Source organism: Cydia amplana, chromosome 4, assembly GCF_948474715.1.
Source record: "Cydia amplana chromosome 4, ilCydAmpl1.1, whole genome shotgun sequence".
NCBI classification, from domain to species: domain Eukaryota; kingdom Metazoa; phylum Arthropoda; class Insecta; order Lepidoptera; family Tortricidae; genus Cydia; species Cydia amplana.
Window position 1 is genome coordinate 21,515,674 of NC_086072.1, and position 23,948 is coordinate 21,539,621.

Sequence of the window (23,948 nt, forward strand, 5' to 3'; positions counted from 1 at the left end):
CTAACCGATCACGTATACCATATAACTGTAAGCACTGTTAACGTCCAATACCTTATTTAGAGCACGTTGTTTTACCGTTGCTGTTTGACATACCTACTTACGTTACTACAGTTAAACACATGTCCGTTGTTTGAAGCAGACGTTCAAAATATTTTACTTAGGTTAGTATGTATTTCCTTACGCAGGTAGAAAAAGAAACGTAAACCTACACCTATTACGTTATCTAAATTTCTTATATCCGAATATTAACTTACTTAACTTAACCACATTATTTTAACAGAAACGTATTCTACCGTAAGGTTTTTTTTTAGAAATACTTCACAAATCGTCTATCAATATTACCGACCTACAATTTGCTTGTATGAAAAATTTTACAGTTCTCTATACCTATATCTTTGAGAAGACAGCTATACTAGCTGTACTAAAATTACCGTCCAGGAAATGACAGGATTTTTAGGGTGATGTCCGGACTATTTTTTTAGGATATAATTTTTTTCATATTACAAGTATTACAACCCATAAGGTCCTATAATGTTGAATACTTACGTGTGGGTTTAGTAGCTATGTCTTCTTGTTTACAGCAGGTTGATAAAACAAAACAATCAATAAAAGACAATGCCTATTAATACTGTTGTTAGGCTCTTCGTCATCACAACACTTGGGTTAAGAACTTATGAGCCATTCCAACTACAATGACAATGCTTCTGTTACATCGTGATACAATGTTTCAATATGAGATCATTGTTTAAGTATAATTAGAAAATCAACATTGTTTCGACTATCGATATCCGAAGAAATCAGTCCATGGAATCACGTTATGTTACTTAAATTTTAGTGAAAGTTCGTATAAAATAACGAACTATTGTAATGATTTACGGATCTGTATTTATATGTGCAATTGGGTTATTATAATGTTATTCTTATTCTATGTAAATGTTATCTAGTAGAATCTTTTAACGTTACAGTGAATATTTTCCACTATAAAGTATATTAGAAATAAGTCTGACGTGTTAAACCATGTTTTGCAAATCCTAAATTATACATATTTCCGTTCTTTTTCTTTTTTAATAAAAAAATCTCATACCCCGAAACGTAAGTTTGAAACTCATACCACATAACTTTACTTTTAATTAACCACAGCCAACCAACATTACAACAATAATTTAAAAACAAAAATAATATCGAAATAGTGTACAAACTTACCGTGAATCAAAGTTAAAACAGTGATGCATAATAAAAACAAGCGACAATCGACAATGTGGGAATACAAAATGTTACTGCAATAAATATAAGTGGAGCGATAAACGACAAATCCGACACAAGTGTCAGTAATGCGATAGCAGATAAACGACAAACCCAACACAGTCAGTGATGCGATAACTCGTAAACAATGTGGGAATACCTCGCTGTGTTGCTGCTCGGCTTCTGGCTCGGGGTTGCCATCTTCCTCTACGTTTCGTGCTACTGGCTTGAGGAGATTTTGGGTAAGTTCTTAAAATATTATATTTAGTCCTACTAAAACTCTTTCTCTAAAAGGCAACTGATAAATTATCAAATGATATTTATTCCACTACACGTCGGGCTCGAAACGTCAGGATGTTTTTTAAAATTAATTTCAGCAATATAATACTTTTTTTTCACTACATAATAATGTATAGTATTTTAACAGCGTTTCAGCTATAGTACCTCGAATTGCTTTTAGTAGATATTGAAACATTTTTAGCTGAAGTATTTTATCAGAGTTTTAACACATTCGCGGACACGGATGCTATAGCATTCGCGTAGTTTTTTGTTTCCTTTGGCCTATGACACATGACGTCACTAAGCGTCCGCGGCTGAATACTGCGCACCGGTCTGGCTAAATAGTGCGCACGCGAAACGAGTGGATGTCCAGCTGAATCATACCATGAGGTGTATTTCTGGAACTATCAAGAGCACCCCCGTACAATGGCTCCCGATGCTCAGTCATATTGCTCCTCCTCATCTAAGAAGGCAACAAGCGCTTATGAAGCGAGGAAGATCTTGGCCTGCCCAGACTTGCCTGCGCACGCTTATTTCCAAAAGCCTCCCCCAAACCATTTAAAATATCGGCACCCTTCATACGATACTGCACGAACTCTGATCAACTGTCAGTTCAACACATCTACAATGTGGGAAAAGGAGCTGAATAGACTAAGAACCGGTTGTGGACGCTCACGAGCGTTCCTGCACAAATGCGGCTGGGTGGAGTCTCCGAGGTGTGAGTGCGGTGCTGCGGAGCAGGATGTCGCGCATATCATTCGAGACTGAGCGCTACGTAAATACGACGGAGATCCAGCAGACTCGTTCACCCTTGACGGCGACGTTATCCAATGGATGCAGGGTTTAACCATAAGCCTAAACGACTGACAATATGACACACGATTAAATAAAACTAAGCGTCCGCGAAAACAGGTCTTCCAGTGATTCTTCGAAACGGGAGTTGGGTGATAACTAAATGTGTTGTTAAATTATTAGTGAATAATATTTATTGTTCACTAATAATTCGTAAACCTTATTACTAGGACATAAGGTTCACAAACCGTTTGATCGTCAAAGACGTTCGCGACTACAGCCCAATAGACTTTAGTGTAGTTTTAATACCACCATCGCTATAGGTACCATTAGTTCAGGTAAGTACATGTAATAGTATTAATTAACTGACTTTAAATAAGCCTTGACACATAAATGTCACTCAATTATATAATTTTAACAAGTGAACGAAATAAATTAAATCTGTACTGAACTTGAAAAGTAGTAATGGCGCCGAAAATGGTTAAACCAGTAGGTGCAAGGGTTACAAGTTTAATAAAAAACCGGCCAGGTGCAAGCCGGACTCGCGCACGAAGGGTTCCATACCATTACGGAAATAACGAAAAAAAATCACGTTTATTGTATGGGAGCCCCACTTAAATATTTATTATAATCTGTTTTTAGTATTTGTTGTTATAGCGGCAACAGAAATACATCATCTGTGAAAATTTCAACTGTCTAGCTATCACGGTTCATGAGTTACAGCCTGGTGACAGACAGACGGACGGACAGCCGAGCCTTCGTTTAGTGGTAGGGACCCGTTTTTACCCTTTGGGTACGGAACCCTAAAAAAACTATTTTTGATGGTTGAAAGGTAGATTTTTTTATTACCTAAATCATTTAGGTCTCCTCCAGAACTGTTCTAAATACCTATTAATTTCCGGAAAATATACCTAGCTATCTATAAATAGAAGCTTAAATTTAAAGACATTACCTATCTATCGTTTAAAACAATAATTACTTTTTATAAGTTGTAAAAATCACAAATCACAAAAAACTGTCGCAAATCACAGTCATAAAAGTATACCTAGAGCATAAAAATGTTCATAATAAAACAAATGCAAAAAAATGCGATTAAATTATGTGCAGACTCCTAATTAAACACCGACAGGTTATTGCCATTTTCCTAAGTGTCACCTAAGAGCCTAAATACAATAAGGCTCGATTCACAAACTATAAATCGATACCCTACTAATGGGATTTCAAAAAAAAAATACTAATGTGATTTCTACCTTATATTGTCACTCGCCAAATGTAGCCAAAAAATTAAATTTTATAAACTATCTCTTTCAGGAAACTCAAAAAAAAACGGTGAAGTTTTTACCAAGGTCGGTTTTAAATCTTAACATGCAATATGAGTTTGCGAAGTGCTTACGTCTAGTGTTTTGCTTGAATGTATAATTATTTAAATTTACTGTCGGCCTCAGTTGAAAGGTTAACTTCTGGTTGGTGACAACATTTCTCAATAAATAAATAAGAACATTTCTTGTGACTAGTGGAAGTTTTTGCGATTTACATTTGACAACGTTTGAAGGAACCTAACCCACGAATTATTTCATTTAGATTTTAACAAAACCCTTTCCTGTTCGACCCAAGACGCGTAATTTTATTTTTAGTGTGCTAATATACGTACAGGCTTCTGCCCGCGACTTCGTCTGGGTTTTCGGGATGATATTGACGATTGATAAAAACTTGATTGAAAAAAATATTATAAATCGGTTCAGCGGTTTAAGTGTGAAGACTTAACTGACATTACCATAACAAACGACATTATGTATCAATAAATGTCCCATTTATGTCATTATTAGACACTGAAAAAATCTTCACGTCTAACAAAAACTAATGGCCCATATAATGAGGCAAAACATCGTTTCATTGAGAATTAATGGCATGTAAGTAGCACACACGAACGGTAATGTGTAGCGGCGGCCTTACTGAAAGAGCTACGCATACATTTGTTGGTTTTACTAGTTAAATATAGCAACAAAAGGCAACAATTCAAACAGGGTCCAAAACAATCGAAAAAATCGGTGTCATTTCTGTAAATAGATAGGTTACCTATTACAAAAGTTAGTGATTTGGATCCATTTTTCTAAGACTTAGTGCCAGTTGCACCATCCGCACTTGACAGACTGATCAACGTCACCCGGCGCACCGCGGCGGTTTACTATGAAACTCTCCATATAATACATTTTTTGCGAACTCTTTACTTTAACGATGACAAAAAGTTTGGTGAAACCGACCCTTAATGACTGTAAAGTATATGTTTACACATTATGTCCCTATCTTAACAATTATTTTTACTTATTACCTCACCGCTTACACGCAACACATGTTTTATCTCCAGATCTGTACCTATTGATAAAATCTCTGCATTAGGTGCAGGTGATGACTTGTGAAATGGTGTTGACATTGGCACGCTTGGGGAAAACTTATTTGAGATCAAGTTTCGTTGTCGCTTTTGTAACTTCGGTATATTGACATCAAGTTTTTTAGAAAATATTTATGAGAAAGTGTAGAATCAGAGAGTCGTAACGTTAAGTCATAAAAGTATTAAATCTATAAGATAACGCAGTGATCTCAATTAAACCATACTCGCCGACGTCAAATTACTATTTTTAAGTCTCTTTGTTATTGCACACTTTGTTACTACTTTCGAATTGGCCTGCAAAGTCATAACATAACAGTCGCACAATGCTATGACCAGTGATCGTTAATTTTCCAGCAATTTTGGTGCAGCATAGTAAAATTAAAGGATTTTCTTCAATTTTTTTCTAGGGAGTGGATTGGTTAAGGTTAATATTACTGTTATTAACCCTAATTATCTATTCCACCTAGAGTAGGGCATACAGATGCTTTTAACCAACAATACTGCACCAAAATTGCTGGAACATTAACGATCACTGGCTATGACTGCATATTATAAATATTTTAATTCACCATACATTTTACGTATTATTAACATAGTCCATGGAATTTCATGCAATGCATGGTACCTATGTGCGTTTTAGTCATAACACTCATAACATTGGAATGTTTTGTATTCGGCACGTATTTTTGTTTTAATTTAATGTTATAATATAGGTAATTATGTATACAGTGGAATCCGTTTATTATGACTCCGCCTATACTGACCAACCGCTTACTATGACGCAATTACTGTGCGAAGTTTGGTTTTCATATAAAATTCTTAGTGACAAAGTCGGAAAAGATCACTTCGCTTATAGTGACAAACCGCTTACTATGACCTAAAATCCTATTTTCATGAAATAATGTCCGGTTATACTGACACTTTGCTGGTTTTCGTGGCCGTCCCCACATCTTTCCCTGCTAGGACGTTTGGTGCGTGCGTGGCGTTTAAGTTGATTTAGTTTTGACTCTCGGTGACAAGTTGACAATTGGTTCCAGGTTATTAAAACTCATTTCTTACAAAGGAATTCGAGGTTAATTCGGAAAAATTAACAATACCTAATAAGAAATTAATCCACTATGCTTTATATGACATCCGCTTAGTATGACGTGTTTGTCACTTCCCTTCGATGTCATTATAAGCGGATTCTACTGTAGTTTGGTTAATGCTTGAGAGCACCATTTTGTGGCTTGGCCGATTTGTTACTACAAGAACTATTGTATTATAAATAAAAAAACCTTTCACCTTACATGTGACGGTAGCGAAACGGCCAAACCACATATTTTGACTAAGGTGTAGAGTTTGTGAAGTTAGGGATTGTAGAGTTAGAAGCTTGGCTCTACAAGAGATCTGATAACCTTTTGATAGTGCGAGCCTTATGGTTTCGTCTTGGCAACATTTTACATGAAATGTTTTTGATGGGATGTAGTTTCCTTGATTTAATAATCTTTTCTTCCCCAGATCTCCCCCCAACCCGCGACGCAGCGCCATCGGCCAGCAATGCTCACGCGCAGCTGAAGAGACTGGTCGCAAGAGTGGTCGAAGAGGCTGCGGCGTTGCCAGCTCTCGCGAGATATGCGGCTGAACCCCAAGCGCCACATGCCACCTATGAAGATCTGCTGGCCACTGCTATACTTAATAAGGTAAGACTATTAGAACAGGGACCCACAGGGCAACAATACTTCGCACTCTGTATATGCGCGAGCGCATATGCTAGTGTCAGAAGACATATGTGTATAAGTACACAGTTATGACACATACTCTGTCGCTTCCCATATCAGTACAGAGTGGAAAAAATTGTCAAGAAGCGATAGACAATAATGAAAAGGTACTTACTTAGAAATCTTACTTTAGATTTAGGTTCCTAATTCTTAAAAACCTTAGGAGTATGTATGGTAATTACCTAATTCCCAAAAGTCGGAAGAACAGGTGGTTCAGAGCTCCGATAAAAGTGACAAAATTGCAATTTATATTAAATTTTCAAAAGGTACAAAAAGGTAAGGGTAAATTACTTAACCTCTTTATATCTCGCAGATAGCGTTGCGAATATCAAATATGCTTACTGCAACATGCGTTACCCATAACATGTTACCGTTAAAGACAAGTCACGGTACTTTGGTGCCAAAGATTCAATTATTAAGCTTACTTGCCATTTCCCATTGCTCATCATTTTGACGTTTACCGTTTACCACATATAACAATTGGAAAAACTAGTTCGAATTTGGATCTTATTCCACGGGAATATAGTACAAAATTTAACGAGTTTACCATCGGCTGTTGTGACTGTTATTCGCGTAGGAAACGTTAAGATGAAGTGCGCTACTAACGCATGGTTACATGCCTAAAACAGTAATAATAGGCTATTATGACGGATAAATTATTTATAACAGTACAGTGTAGTAAAGTCTTTTTAACTTCAAGGAGACAAAGAACACGGATGAGAGATAATATATTTAATTTATATGCTAGAATCACGCGAATAGCGTGGGAATATTTATTTAATGCTTATTAAATTTATATGCTAGCTGGTTTACCTAATTACTGGGATGTAGATTATTGTAGATGGCAGTCGGAATTAATGGACACTGTTTTAATAGTTGTTTGGTAGAGAAATACTGTTTTATGCCAATCAATGTTTAGAAAAGATCACCTTTCTTTTGTCGTAAAAATTATAAAGAATAGAACTAATTATTGAGTAAATGCAGTCACTAATCTATATTCCTAAATATTAGCTGTCCCAACTTCTATAAATAGGTATAGAAGTCGGACCAAGCTAACTCTGCATGACAACGTATGTTAATGTAATTTTTATGAAAATCCCTTGTTCTATTCAAGGTGCAAAGCTAGCTTCTTTCTTCCAACTAATAACAGTTAAAGTACTGACCATAACTTGACCGTGACCAAAATTCGTAACAGTAATTATTATGAGTTCAAAGTCAAGCTTACTGCTTATATTACCAAGATAATATCCAGCGTTTAAATGCTTTATTTTTACCAAGAATTAGAAACTGTCAGTTATTATCGTGATATGTGAAGACCATGTGGACATTGTGTATAGTCTAGACTGTCTACAGTGTTGTTATTAGGGATGTTTATCTTTATTTATTTTCCTTCTTAGGCTAGGTCATTTAAATTATGAATATAAAAGTAAAATATAAAAACACTTATAAAACAATACAAAAAAAAACATTATAAAAAACCTAACCTAGGGTTAGAAATTGAAATTGAAATCATTTATTTCAGGCATAGAACCCATAGTGAGAATATATAATTTAACTACCTATATCTATGTTAGTGTACAATATGTAAAAGAATAGAATAAATACCTAAAACTACTTAATACTATTTATTTTGATGATGCGTTGGGTTCGTGCAATTGATTCCAACGCCTCTTCAGTGGGCAGTGTACTCTGTCGTGTGTTGTTAGGCATTATTAATTATTATGTAAATTATAACAATCAGGAGGAACATAGGTAGTAAGCAACCTCGGCGAATCCGTAGCAGTGTTCCAACTAAACGTATGTAAATTAAGGGCTGCCAACCTGATGTTAAAAGAGTTTTGGACATTGTCCGATCCGAAAAAATAGCAATTTTTCTATGGGGTGATAACCCTTCCCGCCTTCTTTTTTAAAATTTGCCGCTTTTTTCTACTCACGGAAATGGCTTAACAGACTATAAATCGCATTTTCCAATAAAACAACGTCTTGATTGCATATAAATTATTCATTCCTTCAATCGTCACATAAATAAATCGATCAATCTGCTAGTGATAGTAGCGACTTTATCTATACCATAAATACTCGCTGTTAACCAAATAAGACTTACTTGATGGCCGAACAAGATAGACACGCTAAAAGTAGATAGTTACTGGCTGAAAGTATTATGCCACTGTAAAGTTTAAAAAAAGTTATTTTTGAAATATAAAAGTAGTTAACTTATATTACTTATATTAATATTATAACTTTTATATTTCAAGAATAACTTTTTTCTAACTTTACTGTGGCAAAGATAGAGGTTAGAGAACTAGAGATCGCGCAGTAAAATTATAGGCAAAGCGTCCATCGGATATCAATCTGTTCATTACTAGAAACCGGAACCGTATCCGTTCGGGAATTTCTATGAGGTTGTATCGCAATTAAATTCGTGCTTAGCTGAGTTTTAAGAACCACAAGCAGTGTCTTTGACGGACTTTAGTTTTATATGGTAGAGTCTGTGCGGAAAGAGAAGAGTCATGGAATGTATGGGGCCCAGTACATTCCACGATTCTTCTCTTTCGGAACAGACTACCGTCAACCGGGGTGAATAGGTACGGCGGGGTGAATAGGGATAAAAACCAGTAATGACATTTCAGGTTCCCTATTGACGGTTGACGGTATCCTTTTTCTTCGTTAGTTCCTAGTAGGTGGTGCTGTCAAAGTGTATCTGTGGATTCCCAAATCGCATGAACGAAATTTTTCTATGACACTTAAATGTTTTATACATTTTTGCGGAATGATTTTGCTTTATTTATTGTCGTTTATTCGATGATGTTTCATCTGTTATAACACCTGTTAATAAAAATAAACAGGATTTCAATAAAAGGTGAAGGATCTTTAATATTTATTGCATTTTTATATGCACATGAATAAAACTAGTGCATCAAGAACCTTGTACAATTAATTTAATTGAACTTATCCATTTTGCAAGCAATAAAAAGGAAAAAGAAGATTAAGACTGATTTAAATGATAAATAATCAAATACTCGCATTTAAAAAGTGGATCTAAAGGCAATAAAATAGATAAATGTCCCACAATCTTGCTGTGAGGATAAAGAACTAAAATTATATGAAAAAACATAATAATCCGTTGCAATAATAGTACCGATATCGTTGCAATAATAGTACCGATATTAGAAGGCAGTGGAAACAAAATAGCTAGAGTAAGGTCAGATGGGGTAAGACAAACACTGGGGCAAGAGTAACACTTGTAGGGAATCCTCATACTGTTAGTGTAGTAACGATATTAGAAGACAGTGGAAACAAAATAACTAGAGTAAGGTCAGATGGGGTAAGATAAACACTGGGACAAGAGTAACACTTGTAGGGAATCCTCATACTGTTAGTGTAAGGCCTGAGTGGACGCTCGAAGCGGAGCGTTCGGCGGGACGTGCAGCGTGGCGTCGGGCTCGCAAGTGATTTGAGCAGCGTGCACTAAGGCCGCTCCTATACGCTTGCATTTGTATAACATGCACGCCGCACGCCCCGCCCCGATGCACGCCCAACTCGAGCGTCCACTCAGGCCTTACACTTACTCTTGCCCGGAGTAAAATAAACTATGTCTTACCCCACAACATGACCTTATTTCAAACAATTTTTAAATGTTATAAGGCAACTAAAACATCCGGGGGAGAGGCCTTCAATTTAAATAGATAAAGAAAGATCCGTATACCTTTCAATCCACAAGACAAATGTGATTTTCGATAACTATCACAAGTCCTGCTGACTATCTGCGATAAAGCGCAGATAACGGTGGACTTTCAGCGCGATAGGTACAAACAAATCGGTGTTTATGAAGACATGGTAAGTATTAATGCATAATTATTATATTGCAAAGTTAATTGTGCCACGGGCGCCATTTTATCGCAACGCATTCGCGGCGCTACGGTTTTTTTTTGCCGGCAAAGGTGTTTTATTTAAGTGCGTGCGTTTTGAGTGAGGTTATTTTATGCGAAGTGATATTAGAATCTCAATATGGAGGTAACTCCATCGTTGTTAATGTATGGCTCAGTTGTTATGCTATATGTTTTAGCGTATATTATTTCAGTAAGTGATTTTTTTTTATTTATTACTTCATATTTATTTCTTAGACAGAGTTGAGCTCTTATAGATGCTTTCAGTGTAATGTATTATCTTTTTTTCGCCTATTAGTGTCCCACCGCTGGGCAAAGGCCTCCCCTCTTTCCCGCCATTTGGTGCAAAATGGTAATATATACTAAACTAGAAACAGTCTTTACTTTATCAATAAATAAATAAATACCATAGGACACTTTTACGCGGATATACCTAGTCCCACAGTAAATTCAATAGGTACTACTTGTGTTGTGGGTAGACTAGACTACTACTAGACTAGACGATGATATATATAATATACAGATATGTATATATAAATACTTATTATACATAGAAACATCCATAACTCAGGAACATATATTTGTGAAAAAAACACAAATAAATGCCCTTAGCAGGATTCGAACCCGGGACCTCCTGCTTCGTCAGGATCACTACCGACTATTAGGCTAGGAGGCCGTTATATATTATTAATAGTAAGCGAGATGCCTTGGTAAGCGTTGCAGTAGCGTAAATGTTGCTAAAGTGCTTTTGGTTTTTAAATATTTGCCATTATCAAAATTACCCCGCTTTCGAAGTTACCCCAAACACCTTACTTAATAATATTGGGCCCGATTCGGATTTTGAACTAACTAGATATCTATTAGACATCACTAAGATACGACAACGATATTTTTAAGATCTAATAGCCTGTCAAATTTGACATTCACGCGATTCTGGAGATACTCTTGAACGATTTTCACAATGTCTAAAACGTCTCGTTACGTATTTTTAGATCTCAAAACGATTTTGAAACGATCTTAAAACGATAATTTAACGTAAAAGTGACATTGGTTGCCCGAATTGAGCTGCAAAAGATATCTAACACTGATTTAAACTTTCACGATTTTTACACATTATTCAATTGTACAACGGGACTTAATCGCGTATCTAAGTTTTAATTTTAAATCTAAACTAGTTGGTATGTAATAAAATAGTACATAACGATACGATATGTACTAGTACACTAGTACATAGCACTAGTACATATCGTATCGTTCTCTTCTCTAGAACGGATCTTGTTTTCCGAATACCGCGGATTGTCTTCGGTTACCGCGATGGTTAATGAAATAAAACTATTAAAACGCATTATTTGTGTAGTTATTCCTCAGTCACCCGTTCCGTTGACCACGAACGCCGACCTTAAAGGGTTCGAAACGTCGGGATGTACCTAGTATAAATTCAATATACGCCATATTATCCGTTTTAATAGTTTTATTTCATGCCTGACTTAATATTTTGTTAAGAATTACCCATAATTATTTTCGACAATATTATTATGTATATTGTTTCCATCCGGATTAGTAGTCATGCGTCATCGCTTTACGATATTAATAATGTGTTAAGCCTATGACTGCTTGTATGACCGATAAATTATAGGATGCAGATACTAAGGCAAAATAGTAGGTATTTACCAAACCCGGATATTGTTTCCAGGAAAATTTCATCCCTTAGATAATATGTACCTCAGGCTCTAGGTAATAGTACATTACATACCTAGGGAGGTGAATTCGTGAATGCTCCAGATCGCAGGTGTTTGTGGCCCGAACCGAAGGTGAGGGTCATAAATATGCGATCTGGGGCTTTACGAATTAGCGCCCGTGGTTTTTCTAAAGTTTAAAGTACGTCTTGCCTTAGCCAGGAAATGAGATTTTCTCCTCGCGTAGCGGGGAGAAAATCCCACTTACAGGCCTAGGGTGACGTAAATACAATTATTAGGTATTTCTTTTTTTGAAGAATATTTTGCCGCTCAAAAAACAATAAATTTTAATAAAATAAGAACAAATTCAGGTGTTTTTAAAAGCGTATTGTGCTAGAACTATTAACATTTCTGGAAAATTATAAAAGAAACCTAACCTAACCCACCCTGTTCTACACGACCTATGCAAAAGTTTTATGCGTAACATTACATTAGGACAATCAATTATTATGCGACGAGATACGACTCCATATTAAACTCAATATACGTGTAAATATATGCGTATCAATAAGAAATGAGAAGAACACAAGGGGGGCTAGCCAAGATGGCAATAGTTGCTAGAACACGCCAATCGAAACTCACATAATGTATGGAAATTGGCACGTCACTTTTCGTAGCATCTGTCATCCCGATACATTTGTTTCTTTTTTTGACGTTCCTCGATATGTACGATTGTTTTCTTAGCTAGCCCCCAGGGTATTAATAGAGACAATGTTAATTAAGATAAAGACGTCTAGCTATATAATAATGAAATTACAGTTTATAATAAAAGAAGGAAATATATAAAAAGCTATTGACGTCTGTTATTACGTCAGAGCAGTGTTTTTCTACCTTTTCTGTGACGATCTCTTGCATGGAGAAAAAATCGCGATGTAGCGACATTGACATGAAAATCTTTTTCGTAAAACTCTACTATTACCAAGTACCTACCCACCCACTGATGCTGCTACATACCCACTATATTCTGGCAAATATATAATTTGTCTTTGTACCTATTTATTTATAACCTGTGTATAAATTGTTTTTTTCTCCTGTTATACTGGAGCTTTGCCTCCGCGTCCCTTTTATATATAGAGCTCTTTTATAGTCTTGTGGGTTCTTTTTAACCCATCAACTGTTTCATATATAAATAAATTGTTTGTTTATTACTAAACAAAAGTAGAACCTATATCTAAGCCCTTTAAAATTACGATAATTAATCTTGAATTTGAAACCTTTAATCTCCTTTAAATAACGCATCTGGTGCTAAACTAATCAATATTGACATAATACCAAATGTGAATACCCACCTACTGCAATGTTTGTTTAATTATGAATATCTATTTACTAATCCTCAAATAGTTAGGTAATATTTGATAGCGAGCTTGCAACCGTATGATGTGTAGGCATGGGTGTGACCATTAGGAAATCATTAGAAAAACCTTCATGGCACCTTTGGAGGTATTTCATGTTTCAACCCTTTCACCGCCATGACATAATTATGTCATAAGAATTCTTAATATTAACACATAATGCATGTGACCTCTTGACTTTAAACATTTGTATCTTGTTAAGTATAATAATAAAATGACAGATTTTTCTTGATAAACAGTTAATTAGCATCTGCCATGTTTTTTTTTACAAAAAAATCGATTACGAAAAGGTGATTCTTTACTACCTATATATTTCTATTAAACGTTTATTTTCATAACGAAAAATACCTTATATAAGTACATATTACCCTAATCTGCTGAGGATTGAGCTCAAAACTTAAGTTCATAATCGTTATACAGTTCAGGAACAAAACGTACCTAAGCTAAATATATTAGTATGTCAAATTGAAATGTTCAATTCCCATATGAGAAGTTTCCGAAATTTTTCCATGAGAACATTTCGCACCTTTGAAATTTTTCGTAGGCACATCAGTAGTGTCAACCCTATCCCTAACGCGCTAATATCTACACGTGACAATGCATTTAATGCAGTAGTGCACAACCGGTGTCCATCGCGGCCGCTTCACTATCGTAATCCGGGGGATTAAGTGCTATAATTCTGTGGACATGTACAACTTCTTCAGCGGGATTGTTAGCTTTCCCGAAGGATATGATGTTAAGGTTTTGAATTGGTTTTTTGAACGGTTGCTAGAAATTGTGTTTGCGAGTTAAAGCTAATTTCAAGTCACAGACGAACTGCAAAAAAGCCGCTGCCGTGCAATTGAATTTACGCTCTAATTTTAACCCCTCAATGCATGTAATAAAAAATATTTGTTTAAATTTGGACTTTAATAGCTGTCAATAGAGTTGAATATCATATCCGCCATATATGGCTACGTATGCGGTAAGTGGTTAAAGCGAGATGTTTAAATTACATGAAACTTGGCATAAACATAACGTAACCTATACTATGTGTGGTACTATTTGATGTTGCTAAATAAAAGCTTGTTAAATTATTATAGGTAAAAAAAAGCGAGTAGAAGTTTTGTAGGTAGGTACGTAAAACCTCTAACCATCAATGAAAACGTGTCATCTTGATCTAGCAGATTGTATATATTGTTAGTATTGTACTGTATACTTACCTAATGTTCAAAGGGCATTGTAGGTCCAACATTCCTTGAAAATCTTCACAGTGCTGTTAAGTTGTAATTAGACATTTATATATCTTAATTATCTGTACATAATTGATCTTAATAACCTTTGGTATCAAAGTACGTTATCATCCTTTATTATTAATTATAGCCCTTTGTACTTTTGTATAATTGTATCGAAACAATAGTATTAATAGTAGTAGGTAATTGAGTAGATTCAGCACAATAGGTACATTATTCTTAACGACTAATTAAGTACTCCTAGTACCTACAACGAGTTGTCAATACAAATATCGTTATCACTATATTATCGTTGCTGAACCTGATAAGGTAAAAAACGTAAAAAGATCCAAAAACATCTGCAGTTTCTGATTTTTGGATCTCTCGCTGCGTTCCAGATTTTAGATTCTTACCTAGTTGCTCGGGATTTATAAGTATTTGCACTTAGCACACACCAAATTTTATATCTTATTGCACAAAGAATTAGACAAGGGCACAGGGCGGACACGCCATACATCAAAAATCATTTGCATTTATATGTTTGTACGGCACGTCGGTAAGTCGCTTTACTGAGAGTACGCCAGAAGTCCGCCAGATACATGTCGCGGGGCGAGGTAATGCGAGTCGGGGCGGGGCGGTGCGTGGCCGTTCTGTATGATAATACTATTACTTATTCTGTGACAAGGGTTTCTCCTCTATCCTCTACATAGTATCTGTAACAAGTGTTTCCATAATAAGACCCGTGGGCCAAATCCGGCCCGCGAGCTTTTTTTTTTTTGACCCACGACAGTCGTCTATAACCCAAGTTTTTGGCTGCCTTTTCACTGAGGCATAAAGATATCGATCTCCGCCTCAGTAGAAGGGGCAGCCGAAGCCTAAATTCTAAATAGCAGTTTATCCTCCTGTCAAACAGTTTACAAACCCCATTAACAGCTAGGGAATTCTAAAGAACCCGCCGGGGCGCACGCGGTCGAATGCTGATAGCGACCCTGCCCCCATGGGTGCCCCCATCTAAGGTTTTAGACAGTAGTCCTCCAGTGGTTAGTCCGTCATCCCCACTGGTTCCCCCGGACCAGGCGGCATGCGTAAACGCATTCCCCGAACGAAAAAAAAAAACAAATATAATATCTCAACTTAAACCTTTCGCCTACAGGTGATCGAGCGCTACCAGACGGAAGGGTCCGGAGGCCGAAGCAGCGGCATCCACTCAGCCAGCGCCAGCCCATCACCTTCAGACCGATCTTCGCCAAGATCTCTTAACACCAGACATACAAGAGATATTAGCCCTCCGGTGAGTACCTTCATAAAATACATATGTTATGTATACGTCTATTACTGCGCCAAGCCTTGCCTTACAAGCTAGCCCTTATACGCTCTATAACAAGGGACCTAGGACCTAGCCAACATGCCAATCGTTTGAGCTACGACAACGAAACGCTTTCTGTATCATCACTTACAAATCAGTGCGATAGAGAGACAGATAGCGTTTCGTTGTCGTGGCGCAAACGATGTGCTTCTGGGCTAGGCACCCTGCTCTGTGGATTGTCTAAAGTCTAATGTGTATACTGATATGCCGTGGGAAAGTTTCCGAAATTGCGAAATTTCCACGTAGAAAAATTCGGAATATTCTCATATTATTGTATAGGAATACTCGTATATAGGAAACGAAATTTTCCATATCGAAGGTTTCCTTTGTTACCTGTTTAATTGTCCAGACATTTCAGAAAACCTTAATTTTTTTGGAAAATTTACGCAACTTGCACAGCTATAAATGCGTGTGTTTCTTTACCATGTATAATAAATGACCTTGAACTCCCAGCTAGTTAATGAAATCAAAGCTTCTAAGAAAGCGAAACGGCCAAATATTTTATCAACCTCGCCCTTATGACACATATTAGTGAGTATGGGCTACATTGTTATGACATTCGTCATGTCATGAACACAACACACCCTCTATGATGAGACAAGGTACCCTGACTGTTGAATTTTATAATAAATTGAAAACTGAAAAGTGTCTAAACGTCGCATTTAGTGGTAGACTTTATTTGCCTTATAAGTACACATCAAAATAGAACTTCTTTGATGGATTCTCCTGAAACATTTCAGCTGCGCGAAGAAGATGACGTCTCAGATTGGGAGGAGGGGGCTACAGAGGAAATAGTAGAGCCGAGACGAGTGCCTTTCCCAGACTTCAGCGAAGAAATACAACACATGGGTAAATTATTTTTAGCGAATATCAATTCAATTAGAGTTCAATCTTCAAACATATAACAAATAATGTCGATTCCAACTACCCAAGCATAGAAAACCTATAAGGTCTAATAATAAGGATAATCACCTATGTAAACAAAATCTGACCTTAACTAGTAATATAACACAAAAAATAAATAAAGTCTTCTAATAAACGTGTTTATGAAACACTTAAGGTTTTTGTTTTTATTTGTACAGAAAATGGCGACCGCGATTTCGACGAAGTATCTGGCAGCGAGATACAATCAATCGATGGTACATGGGAGGAGAACTGGCTATTCCAGAAAAAGAGGATTAAAACAATACAGTCCGTACCAGTTCCTATGCTCGTCCCTAATTCAAATTCTGAATACAAAGCGATGATAGGCGACAGAGACGCTGACGATACCACCGATCTATCAGACAACGCATCTGACGATGAACCAGAAGAAATAGACTACAAAAGTGACATTAAAAGAGTACTAGAATCTAAACATGTTATAGGAGGGGCACCTAGCATTGATGAACTTGACTTTGAACCAGATAGTTTAACTATCATAGACGGTTCAGACGATTTTGAGAAGATAGATGAAAAGGAATACATGAAAAACAAACTAATTGACGTTGTCAACAACGAAGTCAAGGTTTACAAGGTAAATGGAGAGAAAATAAACAGTAATATAAGTGGTAAATTAGATGATGGATCGGTACTAATCGTTGGTATGGATAGTGGACCATTGACAAAAGCGGAATTCGCATTAAAGGAAGAAATACACAGGACAATATTGAACGGCAACGTCGATTCGTATATTGAAGATCTGAAGATGAAAGAAAATGATGAAGTTTTCACAAATGGAACCAAGACTAATAATAAAAGTAAGTTTCACCTTATCAACAACTTATTTATAATATTCTATTACATATTTGACGTGAAACATATGATAAGAACTTTACACGAAGTAGATTAGAAGTAACATAACAATAATATCTGATGATAATGTACTTATTTGAGAAATTGACCATCTATCAACATATCAGACGTGGTATTAGACTACTATGCCCAAGACACAGAACCGCTGCATTCCTGGCAGCTTTCGTTATGATGCCACGAAGTGCTGGAATAATATTCCGCCACCAATCCGACAGAGCAATACCATTGGTTCCTTTAAATCTAAACTAAAAGCATACCTAATGAAACATCAAAGTTTTGCTACCTGCACCCATATATTTAAAAAATACAGATTATTGCCTATACTGTACTTTAGTTACTCACCAGTTAGGTTATGTATATTTATTTAAAATATAATTTTGATATATATTTATTTATAATATTAATATAATATTAGTATTAGTATAATAGTAGTATTCAATATTATTTGTTCCCGTCGTCCACAACGTGTCCTGCACTGCATGCTGTCCCGCACACTCCGCTGGCTCCACAGAAAACCAGCGCCGTTGGCCACGCTAGTCGTGCCAGTTGCATTGCTGAGTGGAGACCATTTCGGCTTCCCATCTCTATTTCCACTGATTTGTTTATCTTTGCCTTGTATTTGCAATATGTGTTGTTTGTATTGATGTGTTGTCTGAATAAATGATTTCTATTCTATTATATTCTATAATGTAATATTTCAGACACATTAAGCCGTCACGAGCGAGAAAGAGAAGACGAAGAAACAGTGACACTCCCTGTGCAAAGATATGCCGACAGTCTTCGAAGAAAACATTTCGATGACGACCCTCAACAGTAAGATAACTATTCCAATTTTTCAACTTTGTATGAAATTAATCCGTAGTACCTGCTGGGTAAAACACAAATCGAAATTTCGTTATCTGCCTCTCTATTGGACTTGCTCATCCGAGCGATAGAGAGGCAGATAAAGAAACTTCAATTTTCCTGTTTCGCGGTAGGCGCTAATAGGGAATGCCAATAGATACTACTTTATAAGGTGACAACTGGGATTTCGATATCCCAGTTGTGGTACTGTTTTTTTTTTGTTGAAACAATACCCGTAGCACACCCATATTAGTAATTCGTAGTAAATTTAATCGTATGTTTAATGATGCTTATCTTTTTTGTAGGATCCCAACGCGTGATACTGATCATGAAGATGACCTCATACCAGGTAAATCGTGATTTTATAAGTTGTTTCACCGGTTTATGAGTTATAAATACGAGTACACTTACACTACTACTACACTTTGTATACTTTGTTGTATACTTTGTCTTTTTCTTTATACAACGTAAGGCAATATTTTTATTGAAATCTTTGAAACTAATCATAACTTGCCTAATGAAAAGTGAAAATATTTTTCAAAAATCAAATGTTGTCGTTGGATTTGTCTCTTAACTAACACAACTATTTCAGGATCCATAGCCTACAGAGAGCGCAAGAAATGGCTAAATTACGTCGATATGCCAAACAACCCGTATTCACCAGAGGCCATTCAAAAACGACTCTCATCCAAAAGCACATCATCTCTATTCGACACGCTGACATCCAAATCGAAAATCGAAGACAGCGTAGATGAAGTAGATGGAGATATAAAGGATGAGAAGGAAAATAGCGAAGGCAAGGATGTTCCAGTTAAGGAATTAAAGCCATCTTTGAGTGTCAGTTCTGATGATGTTCACATGAATGGAAGTAGATCGAAGAGTCCATCGCCGAAGATTTTGAAAGATGTGTTGGCGGGGGAAATACCACAATACAAACGGTAAGAATATAATAACCTCAATTTTACAATTGTCTAATTTTATGATCGAGTCAAATCGGCTACTAAAGTTTTACAGCTACGAGTTTTATCAAAATGATTAGCTAAGTACGGCGTTTTGCTTTAGAGACGTACCCATCCAATGACGTCACTGTGTGTTACGATGGAGCTCAATCATATTTTGCAATTTATTTTTATTTGCGAGAATTATATATACAAAAATATTAACGCAAGTTATGATAAATCTACCAAATTAAAAATTGTTCTAGACGTTTTTCATGTTCATTATGTATGAAAAACTATGTGAATTCCCCCTTGATAACAAAAGTACAGAAACCTACTCGATCGTATTAATTCTACAATACGCATTAGTAATTCGCGAATCACCTGTTGCTTCTGAAACCTTACAACCGCCTATAACGCGCATTAACTTTGTTTGCTTCAGCTACGGCCGAGATTATTACGTAAAAGAGGCGAAATCGAGCACGGGCAGCCGCAAGAAGGGCCTCAGTGAGACCAGCTCGTTATCTTCCATTAATAAATCCACCAGCCTGGACAATGTGAATGAGCTGACCTCGCCTGTAAGTGCCAGCTCCTCCCTGAGCGACCTGGAGGCGTGTGCGCTCCACCAGAACATCGTCCGAGCCGTCCTCAGCCCCAGAAACGCCAGCCCCAACTTCGCCATTAACCCCATTTTCGAAACCGACAGACAGAACGATAACGCTGACGAAAATCATGCCGACGAACGTAACGGTCGAGACCACGTAAGGGAACCAAGTAGAGTGTGCAACGGTGACGGTTACGAAAGTTACGAAAACGAGGATATAGTTAGACTTAAAATACCCGTTAAGCCGGAGATCACTGAAGATTTGTTTGAGACGTATACGAATGTTAGGCGCAGCAACACTTTGCGGAGTGAAGATCTTTGCGTTCGCTCAAAGCGGCGCGCCGGACTTAACTTTACGTTCGGTGGAAGCTTGAGGTTAAGCAAAGGCTTCCAAAACGATCTATGGTGAATAAACGCCCTCATAACGCCCTATATAATACACAAACCTCCGAAGCACCATCTATAACATTACCATGAATCTCTACTATGTCCGCTACGCGCATAGATCAAACAATCATTAGGATTAAAATCACCTTTAAATCAAGCGGTGAAAGGATCATAATAACTAAATTCTAAAATATCTTCGTTTTGACATTCTGCCTGCCGTGTGGCATGCCCTGTAAAGCTGACTAATAGCACTGCACTTAACGTGAATTCTAGTTCTGCACTATAGTTGTGTCCTTCTTAATAATTTTTCAGTATTTTTACAACAGTAATACTCCAAGCCGTTAGTGGTGAGTGTTGTATGATTTTGGCAGTTTATGACTAACAGCATTGGAGCTCGCCGCTACTAACCAAATTAACAAAAATCCTCAATAATATAAGTATAATATCTTAGAAACCAAACTAATATTTTTAAAACTCCTCTATTTTCGCTTTATCGACCACCATACCTAACAAAACCCAGTCCTTGCAAAAAAAATAGTGACTAGACATGAGACAGTAGGTAGTTTTTCTTTCTAGTGTGTTTCACCCACGTTGCACGACTTGTCCCGCTAATGCACGCGTTTATCACGATTTGATTTTCACTAATTGGGGTTTAAATTTAGAAATTGTGAATAATCTTAGCCTTTATTTTATCTGATATCATAATTGTATTTAAATTTCAGGGATTACTTATAAAGCAATTCAATTCGATTGCATCCAACCAACGGTACAAAACTCTCGCTGGCAACGAAGTTACTATAAAGCCAATACCTACAAAAGATATATTGATAGAATATGAAGACGCAAATGAACAGACACTATTCTCCGCAAAACCAGTGTATGTAGATGAAGATGAAAAGAAATTCGAAGAATTACTACAAACATACAAAGCGCCATTAAACGTGTCAATAGTGAACATAGTTGAAGAACCGCAGAAATCTCCGAACAATCTCAGCGTAGACAACTCTTATTTAAGTTCAAGCAGTCTGGAGGACTCGATCAAAATATACAACGTGCAAACAGGCGAGATCGTGAAATGTACACCGGAAGATAAGTTATCAGAGCCAAGATATGAGAGTGATGGAAGTGACAACATTGAAACGCAAGATAAGAAAGACGAAGCCATCAGTCTCACTGAAAGCGACATTGTGATCGTTGAAGATGGAATAGATGAGGATAAATCGGAGAATATTAGTGAAATAGAAGATATACTGTCGCAATTGCCTAAAGTGAAAGAATTAGCTAAGAAGTTTGTGAGCATGGATAACTTGAACGAGACTATTAAGGTTAGTGTATCTTATGGCTAGGCTTATCTTTGGAGGGGTGTCCTATGAGTCATATCTACAACGTATCGTGTTATGCAGGTGTTATGGAAAGTACAAGATAAAAACTTAGGCACGAGTATTAGGTTATTGTAAAGTCAGATAATATCTTCATCGTCATTATATCAGCTTATCAAAACTAGAAAAAGACACGAAAAAACTTCATTTCATGTTCAGTTTTATTAATCATAAACGTGGCACCTTGTAGTACTTGTAGCCTAACGAACCTGTTGTAGTCTCGTCAAAATTTCGCATTATTTTTTGACACTCAAAAAGTTATTGCATATCATATCATTATTCCTATGAAAGTATTACTAATACTTCTTTGGTCATCTTAGTTTAGTCATTTGATTTCGTTTTTGACGGTTTTTAAACTTCTTTAACTCACTTTGACTGTTTTGCTTTTTTGGGTTTTTTGACTTGTCATATCTCTTTTTCAATTTTCAGCCACCACAACCAGCCCCCCTTAAAAGACAAAAGAGTAAAGAGAACCTATTCTCCGAGAAACAGAACAAACTAGTCTACATGCACAGCCTTACCGCCAGAAGTATCTCCAAAGAATTCAGAGAGGAACTGAAACTCTCCATGGCGACCCCGTTAAAGGTGCCTGGGGGGTCGAATGAGATCCCAGAGGGCACTGAAGACGTGATTAAGGAGTCTAGTCGACCCCCAAGCCCGATGCCCGAACCAGGGACCATTAAGACTAAGCTAGCGTTCTTTGAGAGTTTAAAATCTAAGTTTAGCAGCAAATAGGTGGTTTGGAAATCATTTATTGTGTGAGATGTGTAGTCTTAAAAAATCGTGCTACGAATTTGACGGCTGAAGTAGACGGCGCTGTATGGTCCGTACATTATGCGGTAACTTTGGCTGTCAAAAGTTGACATTTGACAATTCACACAAAATACATGAAGCGCCGTCTACTTTAGCTGTCAAACTTGAAGCAGATTTTTTCGTATAGGTACAAATCTTTAATACAATCGATTAACTCGTTGGAGTGTATTAAAGAAAGCCTTATGGTTACTGTGGTAAGGTTAAGTCTACAATGACATCTTTTTAGATTGTTCACTTTAGGCAAACTGCGAATATCGTAGTATATTTGAAGATCTGTTCTTTATCTGGAAAACCCGATTGTTATCAGTTGTTATTTTTCTTACTGTGTACGTATTAAAGCTACAGAATTTCTAAAACATAATTTTAAATATGTCATGCTTGATTTGGGTTACCTTGCATACAAAACTCTTAATTGAATATGAGTTTAAAAACCCACAGTGACAGAAGTCTTTATCTACGATTGAGATTTCTTTGGATGTGGCATATCGACTCGTAATGACATGTTTTATATGTATGCGATTGCAGCGCCATCTGCGTTAAGCTTTTCACGCTAATCCTCATTCAATGAGAAATTATGTAAATAAAAGTCCAAAATTAAGTCATTTTGTTTTGTTTGAGTTGTCTTCAAAGTAATCCCATGTAGAATTTATTTGGTTTTTTTATTTAAACAATATTAAATAACTAGAGTATAAAAGGCATGATTTTCTGTACATTTGCGTACCTACATATCAGCAGTTACACTACACTTGTTTATTTTTAAACAAATTCGTAGTTATGCTGCTATTTTATTTATTTTAGACTAGAAATTTAGGGAAAAATATGAGTGATTATGTAAATGACTTATTTTATAATTATCTATGAGTGCATAATCATAATACGTATGATAAAATTTGCTTGCACTTAACATCTACAATATGGTGCAGTGGTGTTGTATAAAAAAAGATAAGTTTCATTTGTCTATTTAAATTAGACTATAAACATAACGGCGTAAGGTTGCTTTTTGAATAATACATTCGATAATGAATATGTAAATATAAACACGTCATTTTGTATAGAAATGTTAAAAAGACCCGTTTTTATCTTGAGTGTAGGTACTTTAGCTGTGTAAATATATTAATGTAGTGCCATTTTTGTAAAAATAAAATTTCCCCATCCGTAGGTTAGTTAATGCCAAAG

The 23,948-nt window shown here is 36.4% G+C and overlaps 2 protein-coding genes across 4 annotated transcripts in view; both read left to right on the forward strand.

The window, feature by feature from the left end:
• LOC134647393 (proline-rich protein PRCC) overlaps positions 1-23,948 on the forward strand; it is a 432,482-nt gene that overhangs the window by 164,942 nt on the left and 243,592 nt on the right. The gene's annotated exons all lie outside the window — the stretch shown is intronic.
• LOC134647380 (uncharacterized) lies at positions 1,309-22,721 on the forward strand. Of its 2 annotated transcripts, XM_063501725.1 has the most exons (12): positions 1,309-1,324; positions 1,365-1,484; positions 6,203-6,384; positions 15,802-15,939; positions 16,755-16,863; positions 17,097-17,753; positions 18,510-18,621; positions 18,957-19,000; positions 19,244-19,589; positions 20,032-20,350; positions 21,303-21,905; positions 22,389-22,721. In XM_063501725.1, exons 2-12 carry the CDS (start codon positions 1,391-1,393, stop codon positions 22,692-22,694), a joined length of 2,910 nt encoding a protein of 969 aa, XP_063357795.1. In that variant the 5' UTR covers positions 1,309-1,324; positions 1,365-1,390; the 3' UTR covers positions 22,695-22,721. The 2 variants fall into 2 exon arrangements, with proteins under 2 accessions (XP_063357795.1, XP_063357796.1); XM_063501726.1 differs by lacking the exons at positions 1,309-1,324; positions 1,365-1,484; positions 6,203-6,384 and adding an exon at positions 14,063-14,178.

What these genes read in the sequence shown, in the direction of transcription:
- LOC134647380 (XM_063501725.1), top strand. Translation starts at nt 1,391, where the DNA reads ATGTGGGAATACCTCGCTGTGTTGCTGCTCGGCTTCTGGCTCGGGGTT. An exon ending in TTCGATGACGACCCTCAACA is followed by an intron (nt 18,622 to 18,956) that starts GTAAGATAACTA and finishes TCTTTTTTGTAG; the next exon opens with GATCCCAACGCGTGATACTG. An exon ending in ACTTGAACGAGACTATTAAG is followed by an intron (nt 21,906 to 22,388) that starts GTTAGTGTATCT and finishes TTCAATTTTCAG; the next exon opens with CCACCACAACCAGCCCCCCT.